The sequence below is a fragment of the Pygoscelis adeliae genome, unplaced genomic scaffold (genome assembly GCF_000699105.1).
Source record: "Pygoscelis adeliae isolate BGI_AS28 unplaced genomic scaffold, ASM69910v1 Scaffold27, whole genome shotgun sequence".
Lineage (NCBI taxonomy): Eukaryota > Metazoa > Chordata > Aves > Sphenisciformes > Spheniscidae > Pygoscelis > Pygoscelis adeliae.
Window position 1 is genome coordinate 5,266,737 of NW_008825410.1, and position 16,224 is coordinate 5,282,960.

The following is a 16,224-nucleotide window of genomic DNA, read 5'->3' on the forward strand; positions in this document are numbered from 1 at the left end:
ACTGGTGGATGAAAAGCTGGACATGAGCCAGCAATGTGCGCTTGCAGCCCAGAAGGCCAGTCGTATCCTGGGCTGCATCCAAAGACACGTGGCCAGCAGATGGAGGGAGGTGATTCTGCCCCTCTACTCTGCTCTGGGGAGACCCCACCTGGAGTACTGTGTCCAGCTCTGGAGACCTCAGCATAAGAAAGACACAGACCTGTTGGAGCAGGTCCAGAAGAGGGCCACGAAAATGATCAGGAGGATGGAACACCTCCCCTATGAAGAAATGCTGAGAGAATTGGGGTTGTTGAGCCTGGAGAAGAGAAGGCTTTGGGGAGACCTTATTGTGGCTTTTCAGTACTTAAAGGAGGCTTATAAGAAAGATGGGGACAAACTTTTTAGCAGGGCCTGTAGCAGTAGGACAAGTGGTAATGGTTTTAAACTAAAAGAAGGTAGATTTAGACCAGATATAAGGAAGAAATTTTTTACAATGAGGGTGGTGAAGCACTGGCACAGGTTGCCCAGAGAGGTGGTGGATGCCCCATCCCTGGAAACATTCCAGGTCAGGTTGGACGGGGCTCTGAGCAACCTGATCTAGTTGAAGATGTCCCTGTCCATGGCAGTGGGGGGTTGGACTAGATGACCTTTAGAGGTCCCTTCCAACCCAAACTATACTATGATTCTTTCTAAGCTCTTTTTGATTATTGTTGCATATATGCATTTTATCCTTTTGGCTAGCACTTATGTGTCTTCATTTTTAAGTAGCTTCCTTTCTTGGTCCTAACATAGTACTAGTAGTAAATTATTTGGCTTCTTTTTGTTTCTGCCTCAATACACACAGAATGTGTTTTGCAATTCTTAAGAGAGTGGCTCTGTTAAAGCTCTTTTTGATTATTGTTGCATATATGCATTTTATCCTTTTGGCTAGCACTTATGTGTCTTCATTTTTAAGTAGCTTCCTTTCTTGGTCCTAACATAGTACTAGTAGTAAATTATTTGGCTTCTTTTTGTTTCTGCCTCAATACACACAGAATGTGTTTTGCAATTCTTAAGAGAGTGGCTCTGTTAAGGCCCTTGGAAGAGGAATTTTAAAATTCGTAAAAATGAATGTGATATCCTATAAACTATGTTAATTTAATATCTAAAACAATATATTCACTACTTAAGTGAAACTACAACTGAGGATTTGCAAGATACTGGACTTTAATCCTTCTATTGCTCGTTCTTACTGCTCTCAAAGTACAAAATTTAAGATATTTCAGTAGCTGTCTGAAACGTGCTCAAATTCTTGAAATGCTGTAACAGAGTTCAAAAACACTGTGTTTTTAAACAGAACCAAGGCAGATTTAAGTAAAGATAATTTTGAAAATGCACTTAAAATTATGTAATAAAATTAAAGCAAGCTATATACTCACTAATGAAATACAAGAACTGTTTAAAAATGCAGAGCCATACTAAGTTTTTAAGTATGGGCAGTGTACAAAATTAAATCAATTAAGCAGGAGGGGAGATTTAATAAAAAATGATTGCTGTATGTTTCAGCTGAGGCTTTTTCATTCAGCAAATAGCTAACACCATTCAATGTTACTGATATTGCAGCAGAGCTACCAAAACGTGTGTGTGTGTACATGCTTCAGTGACTTCACTGCCAAGTCTAGCATCTTAAGTGAAGAGGTTACAAATGTTGGGGTGATGATACTGCTGGCCTTTGTACTGTTATGGCTGAGAAGTGTGTGGGGACACAAGCCTCCAGCACTGGTCAAACACACAGATAGGATAAAATGTTTTAAACCAGCTAAACCTAGATTGACAGATATACTCAAATCGGTGCCCTAAAGAGTACCAGGTGGTTTTTAGAAACAAATGGACAAAACGAACAAGAGAGCTGGGTTCTCAGATGTATTTACTAAAAGACTAGAAAATTTTACCACAATCACATGCAATGGCATTCAGTACTGGAACGGCTAATCCACCTTGTTAACTCACGTCTGCTCTACAAAGTTTTCCCCTCTATAATTCTTAAACTCTAAGCAGGTCTGACCGTTATTCATCTTGAGATTCTGAGAAGCTTAAAGCCTTGGATTAGATGATCACAAAGAATTTCCATTTAGTTCTTGAACTAAAAAATGTACACTTGGAAGCAATGCCTTTAATTTTGCTTAAAAACAAACAAACAAACAACCAGAAAAGCCTGCATGGAATTTGAAATGTGTTGTTTATACTTGTGTTCCACATTAAGTAGACAGGACATCTAGAACCAAATCAGAGTAGGTCCTCAAGACAGTAATATTAGACAACATTTTTATTTAAGAAGAGATATTTCAAGACTGAATATTCCATGGTTTGATCATGGCTTTTCAATATAGCAGGCCTTCTGACTGCCCCTTTCTACATCAATTTATATTCGTTGTGCTGTGCACAATAAAATAGGCCAGGGCTATGCCACAAACACCCTGAAGGCCACACAGCCAAATGGAAAAACTGCTGAATGCAGAAAGAGGACTTCTGAAGATTTATTGAGGCAGCAGAACAAAAAGGCCAAAAGAAAGCTTCTCAGACCTATTAAACTAAGTTTTTTTTCTTTTTTCCCCTTTAAAAAACTTTTGCAGATTTCACCATTTATTGACGTGATACGAATGCTAGCGTTTTTGTCTTGTATTTTCTTTGGTTGTAGCTTCCCGGGTGTCTTTTGATTTCAGTTTTCACTCCTGTTCTCCACACAGAAGAGCTCAGTAAACTTTGTTGTACTTTGTAATATTTGAAAGGACAGAAAATGGCAACAATCAAATTTCAGATGGCTGTGGCAAGTAAACTTGCAGTCACCACAGCCATTCTACAGGAACCTGATTTAGACCCCAATAAACTAGACCATACACTTACGGAAGAGCAGAACCATCTTTTGGAGATGTAAAAATGTTTTTTAAATAAATTTACATTTTCAAATGTAAAAATAGCTCTCCTTTCTGGGTTAAGCATTTAGTGGCAAAACATAGTAAGCTTTGACACCGAAGGTTAACTGCTGCCACTGAATATTAGTCCTGTCTGTCCTTATAAGGTCTAAAATAAATTACCTTTTTCATTTGATAATTTTATCTCTAATCCTAGGAATCAAGGCGTCATTTCTGGAAACAAATGACAGTTATAAACACTACAAGGTACTGAGTGTTAGTGGAAACAAATTGTAACTGAAGCAGTTTCAGCTTCAAACTCTGTAGATAGATCTAGTGACAATCCAATGCTAATCTGCCTCTGAGTACCTTGATTGTTTGGCTCTTTTGTAACACAGTTTCACGCTTGTTAACATACAGACATATATTCACAACTATTTCCTCAATATGTAGATGCTGTAGGTTTGAGGCTTTTTTTGGCTTCTAGTTATCACTACCAAAGTTAGAGACATTTTAATTTTAATTCCTCCCATTTAATTTAAAGCTGACTTAAACACTTCAAAATAACATTCTGTGCCCAGAATGCAAGCTAGGAAAAAAATCTAGGAAAAACTCTAAATTATAATTGATATGTGGTTAATTGAATCCAGACACACACCCCCCAAATTATAATTAATATGTGGCTAATTGATACTTCTGTAGTATTTAAATTTTATTATACTTACTATTCAGGATCTGAAACAAGGTCCAGAGCCTTCATTACATCTTCTAGCAGAGTGTCAGGTATAAAACCATTATCTGAAGAAGTAGCAAAGCCTCTCATTAGGAAAAGAAAGAAAATGCTTTCCAGGAATACAAATTTTATTAAAAAATACAAATACTGCATATCTTTATCTCTAAAATTTGCAAACAAACAGTGGGGTTCTAGAAGAAACATAGTTTTCAAACACTTCTCTCCCACTTTAAAAAAAATGAGGAGTGCAATACAGAAACTGCGGGTTTATCATTCACACACTTAGAAGCTTAATACTTGCTAAGAATTCAATCTCTTTATAGCAATCTCCATTTGCTACCATGGGAAAATAACTGTATATTTTTACCCTTTTGATTAGTTAAAGTAATACCTGAATTTTAGACATCCTCTGTTTTCCAAAACATAAGAAAATTTTCAGTGTATGCCACATACATTCAAGAACAAAATTTCATGAAGAATGCAATCATAGTGGATCAGTTATTCTATGAAAATGTAATATAAGATAAATCAAATTATAGTTAAGCTTTATGTTAATTACCAACAACATTACATGGTTAAAAAGCTTATGCTTTAAGACATCTACTTCCTACTGCACAATGTTGTACTCAACTTCCCTTACTACAGAATTCTCAGAAAATTTCTTCATGTCACTTGTAGATTGACTACTGTATTGAAAATTTCTTGTCTTAAGTACTAAGTATTTCATTCCTCTCTTGATCAGCTCAGGTGTGAACAGCATATTACCCTGGCATGGAAAGGACAATGGATTTGAAAGTGCAGTATTTGGAACAAATTTTAGAAAATAATGGTCCTATTTTTGAAGAGATATCCTACACAATGCAGTATTCATTACTATTTGGAATTTGTGTCTACTGAATGAGTACATTTCGATTATAAAATCTGATTTCAGCAAGAAGTACAGCCCTTACCCTCAGGGTCATATGTCTGGAAAACCCTTCTAGCTTGTTCTGAAGGCGCTTCAGGAGCAACAAGGGCCATATCCTTAGGGGAGAAAAAAAAAAAGAAGAAAAGTTTCAGAATATTCTTAATTCAGATACAGATTACTAAGGAAATACACGGGTTTAGACCTTAAATTAATGAAAATTTAAATACAAAAGAAAAATTACAGTAATTTGGCAATTGCTGATAGTGATGTAAAATGATCAAGAAATATGTTAAAGATTGTTCCACAAACTTCCAGACAAATTTTATGTAAGTCTTTTCACACAGATGTTGTGGCATAAAAGCTACTTGGAGTCTACATGTGTTATGTGGAGATTTAAATTTATAGTATCATTCTTTATATTTGAAAACACATATACATGTACCAGTGAAATTTAATGTGTTCTATGCATACATTGGAACATATAAAAATTATTGAGATAGAAAGCTGTGAGAGAATGTTTCGAAGTCCATTTCACAGAATGGCAGAACACAAATTTGTTAGCTGCATGAAAAAGTATGATTTCAATAGTAGCTATTGTAATGCTTTTATTTATCTGTGACTTTTTAAATCTCAAATACAATCATGCTTTCCAAAACATACGCAGAGAGGCACATGTCTATCTCCTATTGTAAAACCAGCAAAAAGCATATCCCTCTGGTTTTATGCCAAAAACATTTTTATAAAAGAAGTGAAATTGATAAGTTATTCATGAGAAATGAAAGGTGGCATAAAAGCTAAGAAATGCACCTATTCAAGACACCCTTTAGTTTAAAAAGGTACAAAGACTTGATGTTCAAATAGAGCACAAAATTCCAAAATAGAGCTCCAAAAACTGCTCGCTAGGAGCACTTAAATCCTACATCTCCTCTTGCAAATTTATGATCACCTATGTTGTTTTTCACATAGAAAGGAAAATGAAAAACTTGCTCAGAGGGAAACACTGCATTTCACAATACCCCTCTATAGTTTTTCTTCATCAAAGTGAAAATGTAATGTTACCTGCTGTGCTATGAACAGTAAACACAAACCCCCAGAAATAGCAGCACTGACATTACTCTGAATAACATTAAACCCTGGGAAACACGTTTTTGTTCATATTGTATTAAGTAAATGGATTTGTTACAAATCAAAAAGTTACCTTAAACTGTTTCATAAAGTATACATAATCTTTTTATTTTCTGATAATTTCAACTTTGCTTTCTGAAGACGACTTAGATTTTCTTGAAAGAGAAAATCACGTTAACATCCTCTCGTTATACCTGTATGTGCCACCAGTGAACTTTGGTCTAAATTGTACAAGTCTGTATTACTTCATTTGAAGGAAGGCACAGAAAAGAAATCAGAAAATGTAGAATTAAAAGATGCATAGTGACCTACTGTTCTTTTACCAGATTAAGAAAACTGCTTCAGGAAAAGAACAGAAACAAATCATACATTTGACCAGAATTCCACTCTTAACCAGTTTCTCTTAATAGCTGACTCCAAATCAGTCAAGAATTTAAAGTATACACCTAATGGCATCCAGCACATACTTAAAAACTTTCCTGAATGAAAGCCAACTGCCTAGGACACACAAAAAGGGATAACATGGAACACGACATACACTGAACAGGCAACAATCTTACTTTGAACACATGAATGATACAGCTATTGCAGGCATAAGGTGCATACAGTGGGGATTACAGAGCTCCTTTCATTTCCACGTACAGAAGAGACAAATATTTGGTCTTCTACAGGATTTATTTTTATTATTTATAAATATATATATAAGATGTATATTATTTATTTCTTTACTGAGAGGGTGATCAAACACTGGAAGAGGCTTCCTAGAGAGGTCGTCGATGCCCCAAGCCTGTTAGCATTTAAGAGGCATTTGGACAATGCCCCTAATAACATGCATTAGGGGGCATGAATTGGTCAGCCCTGAATTGGTCAAGCAGTTGGACTAGGTGATCATTGTAGGTCCCTTCCAACTGAAACAGTCTATTGTATTCTATTCTGTACATACACTGTAAGATTTGATAATATATGACCAACTCTTAAATAATTTGGAATACTCCAGAATTGGAAAAGTTTCATTTTGGGGGGTCAATATTACAAAACATATTAAGCAGGAGTAGATTTCACTATCAGTGAATTATAGTACACTATTGCAATTAGTTCTCAGTTTAAAATAGATGATGGCATAGTATATAGAGCTTATTAACAACAAAATGACCAGTGATTTCTATATTCAGGATTTAACTCTAAAGAGGGGATATTTTTACGGTAGTTCTTATTAATGAATTAGCAGCTCATGGACGCAGTGTAACAAGGGAGAACTCTTAAAATTTCCATGGTTTGGAAGGATACCACCAAAGTGATTTCCAACTGCACAGACATATTATTTCAAATGCAAACTACATAGTTCTACTTTGGTTTATGATTATGCAGTTCTTTCCATAAAATCTTAATGTAATCCAAGAATAAAGACTATCATTTGCATTGCCCTCCCTCCCCCCAAATGATCTTGTTAATGTAATACTTTCCACAGTTTCATGTGATGCAAAACAGATTTTAAAAAACAAGTCTCCTGCAACTACCAACAAATTCTTTTTTGATACTCCAATTGCAAATAGTGTGTATTTCTGTTGGCATTTTAATTTTCCAGGTCCTTAGTTATTTCAGTGCATGTGTACATGGGAAGAACTTAGAGACTAAGTCACTGAATGCATTACTCAATACTGAAAATTCCCCATGTCTTTCAACTGAACTTTTAAATATGGTAAAACTTCCCAATTATTACATATTAACACTTTTTATTCATTAAATGTGATTTACTGATGCTCTAAGGAAGTAATTTCAGGAAGAAACTTAGAAAAGTTACCTGCCTTGGAGAGATGATCAAACCCCCCCCCCCCTTCTCTTCAAAATAATTCTAACCTTTCACTGAGACTGTTATCCTATACATAGTTAAAAAGGCAAGATTTTAATCCTGTATATACAAATCCCATGCACCCCCTAACTTAGCATGTCATTAATTTCCAGTATTCAGAAAAATTTAAAAGTTCAACTAGTCCATATATTTATATCTAGGGGAAAAAAAAAGTAACATACCTCCTTCAGGCAGCAAAGCTGAAAACGTGACAAACATCTAACAAAAATGTACTTCAGCTGCCCAAGCTGATATTTCAATACATGTGCCAAAATATACCCCCCACCCCAGCCTTATGAATTGTATTTTGATGTATCCCATGCATTGAAAGTTCCACATAAGGGAATGCCATCAACAGTTAATTCTAATAATTATTTCCAATACTAAGTACAACATGTCCCAAAAATCATGTTTCACTCGTTGGCTCTTGTGATACACAAACAAGTCATTTTGTATTACTTTGAAAAGTTATTCTCATCAGTAGTACCAGTTATTTTAAGATCCCATGTTTACCCTCAGAGGCAAAAAATACTCTTCCTAAGTTTTAATGAAAACATTCCAGAAGTTTACATTCTACAAATCAAAAGCAAATGGCTAAGTTACACTGACGTCCTGGCTATGAATTTTTACAAAGATCCTGCCCTAAAAGACCTGTTGCCCCTGAAAATGAAATCTGTTCACATATGGACTGCTTTACAGTTCTACACCACCACTGTTGAGTGATACATGGAAGAATTACATATTGTGGTACTAACTTTCTTCTTAAAAATTTGCCTAAAGACAATATAGAAACACTGATAATTTATCAACAATTTCACTTGCTATAATTTAATCAGATCTGCAAGGATGAACATTATTTAATCCAGTCTTGTATTACAGAGAAAAGTGTGTATTTTTCAATGCTATCATCAGTGGCTTTCAAGTCAGCAACTTTTCCAAAATGGTTTCCTAAGAAAACAAGGTTGATGGGATCTCTGAAACCGATTCCCATCTCTCTAGCTGACTTCTGAATCCATCACCCAATTTCAATTTTGACAGAGGTAATAGAGTCTTATGACTGGTTGTTGAAACTGGAAGCCAGGCAGGGAGGAAACGTACATGTGCCCGCCGAGGGAAGGCAGAACCCTGCTGTGAATCACTGTGCTTGGCAACAGGTAGACAACCATTCAAACACCACAGGCACAAGCCCAGACTTGTGACTGCATGCCTGGCTGTTGTTAGGTGGACCATGGCAGGAGACAAGTGGTGGGTTACTATAGCAGGTATTTGCATGTGTGGGAGAGGGAGAAAGAGAGGTGCAAGACAGAGATGAAAAGGGAAAAAAGAGAAAAAAAACATTAAAGAAAGGGTCTAGGAGGCAAGCCGCTGGAAGACAGGCTTCAGATGGTCTGCTCTTACATAACATGCTTTGACTTCGAAGCGCTTCCAAATGTAGTTTTAAATTAACATGACTTGAAGTAGTTGTACTGTTTCACTAGCTACCCAGGGAGGCAACCTTAGATTTCTTCAAAGAACATTGCTTTATTAAGGTTCACATCAGTCCTCGGGGCTTCAGAGATAGCAAAACATTTGGTGAAGTTCTGACAGATGCTGGGGAGGGAGGTGGCAGGAAGAGGTCAGACCAGAAATCCAAAAATCATTTGGTAAAAGCATAGGTCCAATAAAGAGTAGAATAATGGGCTGACTCAGTATAGACTTTCACTTATCTCTTATCAATCCTAATACTATGAGACTACCCAAGCAACACCTGATGCATGGTGTAGAGGCAAGAATGTCATTCACTTAATCTCACTGTGGAGCTGGTTCAAAAAGAAATTTGATTTTAAATGCCAGTGAGGTTCTTTTGGAGATTATCTTTTGGAAGAGAAAAGACCCTTCATACAATCCTACTGATGTACTATGTAACTGTATCATTATCATTTGGATGCATAGGTCTTTCACACATGACCAGAATGCGTTTCAAACTGGATAGTGCTCTAAAATAAGAATGTGAAGTTTCAGTTCCTCCCGTGGCTGTAATCCATTTGCGACAAATCTCCAGATCCACAAGAGCCACATCCAATGCCAGTACCCCAGAGGACAGAGACAGACAGAGAAGGTTTCTTTTTCAAATGGTGAAGGGATCCTGCTACCAAAGGCAGAACTGATGAAATGCTCTTTACAGCCTGAGAAATAACAGCCCACTTAACTGAGGGAGAATAGACTGAATGCAGCTTTATTTGGAGGCAAGGAGCAGAAGTGTCATACGTAGCACCACATGTACAAACGAGGTTATGTGTCCTAAAGGTGTCAGATACTGTTTACTTGCAGAGACTGGCTAGGAAGCAAACGAAAGAATAAAATTTAACACAGACTGGTATCAGTTCACAAGTAGGAAAGTTATCATCACTACAGAAGTAAAAATAGGTTCCAAGTCTTGCAGTGATATAAAATTTAGTTGTTGATTTGCATTGAGATTGAGAAGATTGAACAGAACCTGGGCATTGCTTGAAATTAAATAACAGCTTTCTTGTAGGTCTTCCTAGGAGCTAATTATCAAATCAAGCAAAGGGGGAGAGTCCTTAAGATCTGAAATGAGAGGCTGTTATTACTGTCATACAAAGAATTGAATAAGTATGGAAAGGCCACAAATCTTGTTTCCTCTTAGGTACCACTGAAGAGATCTTGAGATTGCTGAGGTATGCAGTTACTGGTTCTAAAACTACTCACCAACATAGCATCTACTGTCAACTTAAGCAAACTATTGTGAAAGGTCCCTGAAAAGGGACAGAGTTGGAGAATTATGCTGTGGCAACAAAGCAAATCAAATCCTAGAGCCCTCATCTGTAAAGTCCATACTAAAGCATTTGAAGTTATTTGACATAAATGTAGTTTGAAAGACTACCAGTCTGGCTCTGAACAGAGAGATGGCCAATGAAGACTAGTTCAAGACTCCCATTTGTGTTCAGGGACATCATCTGCACCAACAGTTTGGAAGGGCCACTGCCCATAGTTGTTGCAGTGATGGAAGTATCCTCTACAGACTGCTTACAGTGCTTTTCTTGTGCTGGCTGGTGGAATATGAGATCACTCTGCAGCATATTATCTTCTATGAGAGAAGGCATTAAAAAATGGCAAACAACTGGAAAATACCCACAGAATACTTGAAGGAGTAAAAGGTTTTCCTGCTTGAGAACTGTATACGGAAGAACTGAAGGAAAGGTTCTTGACTTAGCCGTCACTATACAAGAGCTCTGCAGCCACGACTGTTTCCACTTCAGAATGGCAGGTGTCAAAGATCATATATTGTATCCTCAGCCTTGAAGAGGGGCTTTGGGTCTACCTGGGATTCAGAAAAGCCAAAAGAAAATCCTTTCCTTGAATGAGAGAGGGAAAAGACACAAAAAGAAACATGCCACCCTCAAGGTAGCAGAGTTCTTATCATGGGTCAGAAAATAAAATACAGGCCTTGTAATTCAGACTGGCAAAAGATGACACAGTTTATCTGAAAGTGTTCATCAAGGGGTAGAGGTGGTGGTGGAGGAGAAACATTCACGGTAAGCAATTTGGTTCAACAAGGTGGTTTAAAGGAAGCAAACTGGCTCTAGCTGCACTCTGCCTTGTGAATAAGAGTGAAAGGATTGCATTTACTCTACAGTACCTGCAGTACCTTGCTGGTACTGCAAACGGAAGAGAGTTCTCAATAGAGCAGAATTAAAAGCTACATATGGACTACTACTTCAGATCCTTTTTCACCTTCACCTATACTACTCAGACAGAGAAGGGAGCCTACTTGATCCAAGGGTGGGGTAAGGCTGTGGAGGAAAAGCAAACACAAACCAAAGAATTAGTAACACAGAAATCTACAGTGAGCACACTGTCAGCCTATCCATCTGGAAAGCAGGGCTTTTAACACACACTCAGCTAAGTTATGGAAACCACGATATACGCTCCATTCCTGTGGGAGAGGATGGTTTAATGAGACAGCCAACAAAAAAAGCCACAGCATTGAAGCTTTTAAAATACAAGAGAAACTCAAACTACAGTGAATACATGTTTAACAGTTACATTGCCACAGATGTTGGCGGTTTAGTTCAAAACACTATAAGAATGCAACAACTCACTTGTTGACACGTAAAAAAATAAGAGCTTCTTCACCATGTTCCCTGCTTTGAAGGACAGATTACAAGAGATTACTGTAAAACAAAAAAGATTAGGTATATAGTCCTTTTTTTATTCACAGTTACTAACTTGTTTTGCTCATCATCACGCAACAAAGCCTTTGTTTTGAAAGCAAAAATACATTATTGGAATTACAGACCAGGAGTCAGCAAATTTGAGTTTACTGGAATTCTTACCTAATTACTGAATTACATATTACCCTCCAGTCACAAGTTTAATCCGAAAGGTCAGCTTTTCAAATTACCTGTTGTCTGCCATATTCGGATATCTTTTTTTTATTGGAGGACAGAATACAGTGCTATACAAATGCCAAACTTTATTCCTAAGAGGAACCAAACTGGAAGTGGGCAAATTCCATGGTTTATGAGTTCCAAAAACTTCACAATATAGTTCACTCAAGATGAATGGTAGCTTCTATTATCATGCTACTTTTTTTCTACTTAAAAAAATTAATATCTGTATTAAATACTATTTCTATATCTAATACTATTTCAGCCTATAGACATGAAGCGTTTGCTATACAACCCTGGTGAGCATTAACATATTAACTCTATTTGGCAATTACAATAAGGAGGTGGGAAATGAACAAGTATGACAGGAACATTTGATAGCAGAGTTCAAAGCCAGTCAAGATGTACTGCAGAAATTCAAATCTTCCTAAATACAGTTCTCCCACTACTGAACGCTGCACTTACATGTTGGAAACCAGCTTCAAGTGTTCAGTTTCCCACTTAAACTGTATAATTGTCTCTTGGGATGATGAAAACCCTCTGGTTTGCTTCAATCCAGAATGATGAAATGTTTTTGAAAATGGACCAGATTAATTATTTTATAACTCCAATATGACAAAAATATTTCTAAAGGACAATTATTAGCCTGGTGAATTATTCTAACAGTAATATCTTATGGCTTTACATGTGAAATGTATGAGCTCTATGAAGTAATTAAGAAAACAATATATTAATAATGCCATGTAGTCCACTGTTAATTTGTACTGTTAAGTAGTATTTTAGGGAATCTTTATACGCACATGTGTTGATATACATATGGAGAAAATACTAAATATTCACAAACTTTACACATTTTCACATATTATAGAACCAGTATTGCCTTTTATGTTCATATTTGAATTTGGTATTTCAGGTAGCTAATTCCAGTAGTAGCAGAATAGAGCAATTAGCTTCTATGAAAAACAGTATGTTTATTCCTTTAATTAATACAAAACTTGTGATATTTTTCTCCTTAAAGCTGTATTATACAGTAAAGTGCATCTCACATCACATCAATTACATTCATTTTCTTAACTATGCAGAAGCAGTCACTGAACTTTTCTTCTAAGTACATCCACACTGTCTCAGTATTTCCATACCAAAGTGTCTTTAACTTATTCAAGTCTTAGACTGACAACTTTGGCATCCCTCTGTAACACAAACCAGTTATTTTTGAAGTACATATAAAAATGTATATGCATATAAAGATTCCATAAACTATCAATTGGTAGACCAAAATGGCATTGGACTTCCTACAATACAAATTAAAATGAGAAAATATATAATATATTTCATACCATTCTTATGTAAAACAAACCAACTCTGGAAAAAATGCACTTAAATACTGAAATGAGGTTACTTCAATTTTAGAAACAAACAAATATATTATTCAGATAGCTAATCAAATGCGACTTCTGATGTTATATAAGGGGTGAAATAAAGATAGAAAATTAAGGTAATGTCTTAAATATCACTAAATGTGCTTCACCTCTGCTAGGGAGAGTTAAAAGCTTCCTCCATCATAGACACTCCCCTACCCCTCTTCCGTTGTATTTTTTTCCTCCTTCCACATTTAGACTTTCAATTCATTCATTCACATATCCTAACCTGAAAGTAGAGCTGCCTTATCGAAAGAAGTCAAAGATGTTATTCTGTACACAACAAAGTTGCTATCAGTATGAAATAAGACAATAAAGTGATGAAAAACTCATTTTTGAGTGCTTCTCAAGAAGTGGTTAGAAATGGATTGCTAAGGGTATTTGTGATTGTACTTGTAAAAGTATGAAATCAGATGCTGTATACAGATTCACTCTAACGTCCCCAGGGATTCAACAGCTGTCACATGCATTAAGGTTCTGCAGATCAAACAACAGCTAAAACCCAAACTGATTTCAACCAGGTTCCTGCCATTTATAAAATTACCTAAGTATTGCCTTGATACTGTATCAAATATAGCTGGAACCAACATTAGTTTAACACCTAAAAGGGATACAGAATGATACAATGATGTTCTCAGCCCGCGTTTCTATGCGGTATGTTGACTTTCAGAATTTACTTGATACAGTGACGTATACATTATACAATTGCATTTAGCAATGACTTTGATGCATTTACTATTTGCAAGCCAGTCTGCATATACTACCGAACTACCAACTTTCAGAAACAATGCATCATTTAAGTTATAGTCAAAATATTGTTTCATGGAGATGACTGCACATTAGTCTCAAATATGTTCCCATGGTCTACTGCTAATCTTTAAAAATCAGACAAAAGTTTGTTTCTTAACCAACTGAAACACAAACTCACGAAACGGAAAGTAAACAGAGCATACGCTTTGAAGGGAACTAGGAGGTTGGAAAACTGAATAAATAGATGACTACTAGAATAACTTTTCTTCCTAACTGTATTTAAAATAGACTTGAAATGATTAAGGAATACAATTTTTCTAAAAATGGTTAATGTGATGTTCACGGTCATTACTTAAGCATATTTTCTTTGTAAGTTTTCCAATTCCTAAGTGCTCCTACAATATATTAAATTGAGAGGTTAGCAGTTCATGGGAAATTCCTTCAGTTTTCATTTGTGGATTTAGAAAAGGTTCTCTTCATTGCGCTGGCTTTCTTTTCTTCCTTCTTTCATCCCTCCTTCCTTCCTTTATTTCAAAGGGCATCTCGTGCAACAAGTGGTAGCGTTTTGTCTTGAATTTTTAGATCTAAATTTTGCTGGATCAAAAGTTCCTATTGGAACTGCTAGAACTACTCCCCCTGCCCCATTTTACAAGTTTTCATCTAGGCTTGGAAACGGCATGCAAGGAGTCAGCACAAAGTCATTCTCTCATCTACCTCAGCACAAAACAGTATCAAAACGTGTAACATTTCAGGAGAAAGAATTCAGTGACACAAAAATTGGAACAACTCAAACAAACACATGAAAAGTGATATCATCTAAGCAGCCCTACTCTCAACTATTTCATATATAAAAACTGAACCTCCCCCTCTGAAAGAAAACAGATGGATGAGAAGTCTTTTCTCAAAAGGAATTAATCTGCTTATTTGCTTAGGGGCATATACAATTACATTTCATGGTCTGTATCAGCCAACCATGAACAATGTCCTTAAATGATCACTGTGAAAGCTATATATAATGGGATCAATATTAAAAATTTTCCAAAACTTTAGAGAACATATAGATATGACTAAATGGCTGAAATTAGTCAGAGAATTGGGGTAAACACAGTGAATACAATTCTTTTAGGATGGTAAATCCCAAAAAATTGGTTAGATTAACATTCAGAGTCTTACGTCTCTCAGTTTAATGACCTCTACATTAAAATTTCTGTGTCTCAACTCTAAGAACAAATAATGCAAAACCTCATTACCTCTTTATGATCTGAGCAGTAAGTCCTCATAATTGCTACTCATTATTATGGGATGCACAGCAATTCTGACAAGAGCAATACAAGCATTACAGGACCTTGACCTAATTCCTAAATGCTCTCACTTCAGAATTTCTGCCACAAATTGTCAAAATGCCTACCACTGCCCAAAGATTCATTTCTCCAGTGTTCAAAGGCATCAGCTTCTTTACCACCCAACCTCAGGAACTGGAAGACCACCCAGAATGCTCTTTAATACTTTTCACATACAATTTCCTCAACATATATGTGTATATTATTGTACTCCAGTCCTGATAAAAGTCAATCATGTGACCTTAGACTCCATGGTTATGTCTTTCTCTTCCTAGCTCAACGTTTTTAGTACTGTACTACTTTACTGTACTAGGCTAAAAAAAAATAAAATCTATATAGCTGGATCTCCATTTCAAGGCCTCTTTATAATTGCGTGGCAGGGTCTCAGATCACACTCCATCCTTCTAATAATACCTGAAAGACGCAAAAATCCTGAGTAACTGGAGTCCTACCTGACTCTGGAAGATGGAGTGATGATCCCGTATCACCAACCCTAAAATCAGAAAATCCAAGTGAGGCCCACTAAAATCCTGAAAGCTTTAGTACAGTCTCTTGACTCAGGATGTAATAATAGAATCATAGAATCATAGAATAGTTTGGGTTGGAAGGGACCTCTAAAGGTCATCTAGTCCAACCCCCCCCTGCCATGGACAGGGACATCTTCAACTAGATCAGGTTGCTCAGAGCCCCGTCCAACCTGACCTGGAATGTTTCCAGGGATGGGGCATCCACCACCTCTCTGGGCAACCTGTGCCAGTGCTTCACCACCCTCAGCGTAAAAAATGTCTTCCTTAGATCTAGTCTAAATCTACCCCCCTTTAGTTTAAAGCCATTCCCCCTT

General features: G+C 36.5%; 1 protein-coding gene across 1 annotated transcript in view; it reads right to left on the reverse strand.

The window, feature by feature from the left end:
• FAM188A (family with sequence similarity 188, member A) overlaps window positions 1-16,224 on the reverse strand; it is a 52,982-nt gene that overhangs the window by 9,866 nt on the left and 26,892 nt on the right. Inside the window, exons 11-12 of the mRNA XM_009330545.1 lie at window positions 4,554-4,626; window positions 3,596-3,668 (exon numbers count right to left, since the gene is read on the reverse strand). Coding sequence (XP_009328820.1) covers window positions 3,596-3,668; window positions 4,554-4,626 — 146 coding nt within the window. The remainder of the gene's footprint in view (window positions 1-3,595; window positions 3,669-4,553; window positions 4,627-16,224) is intronic.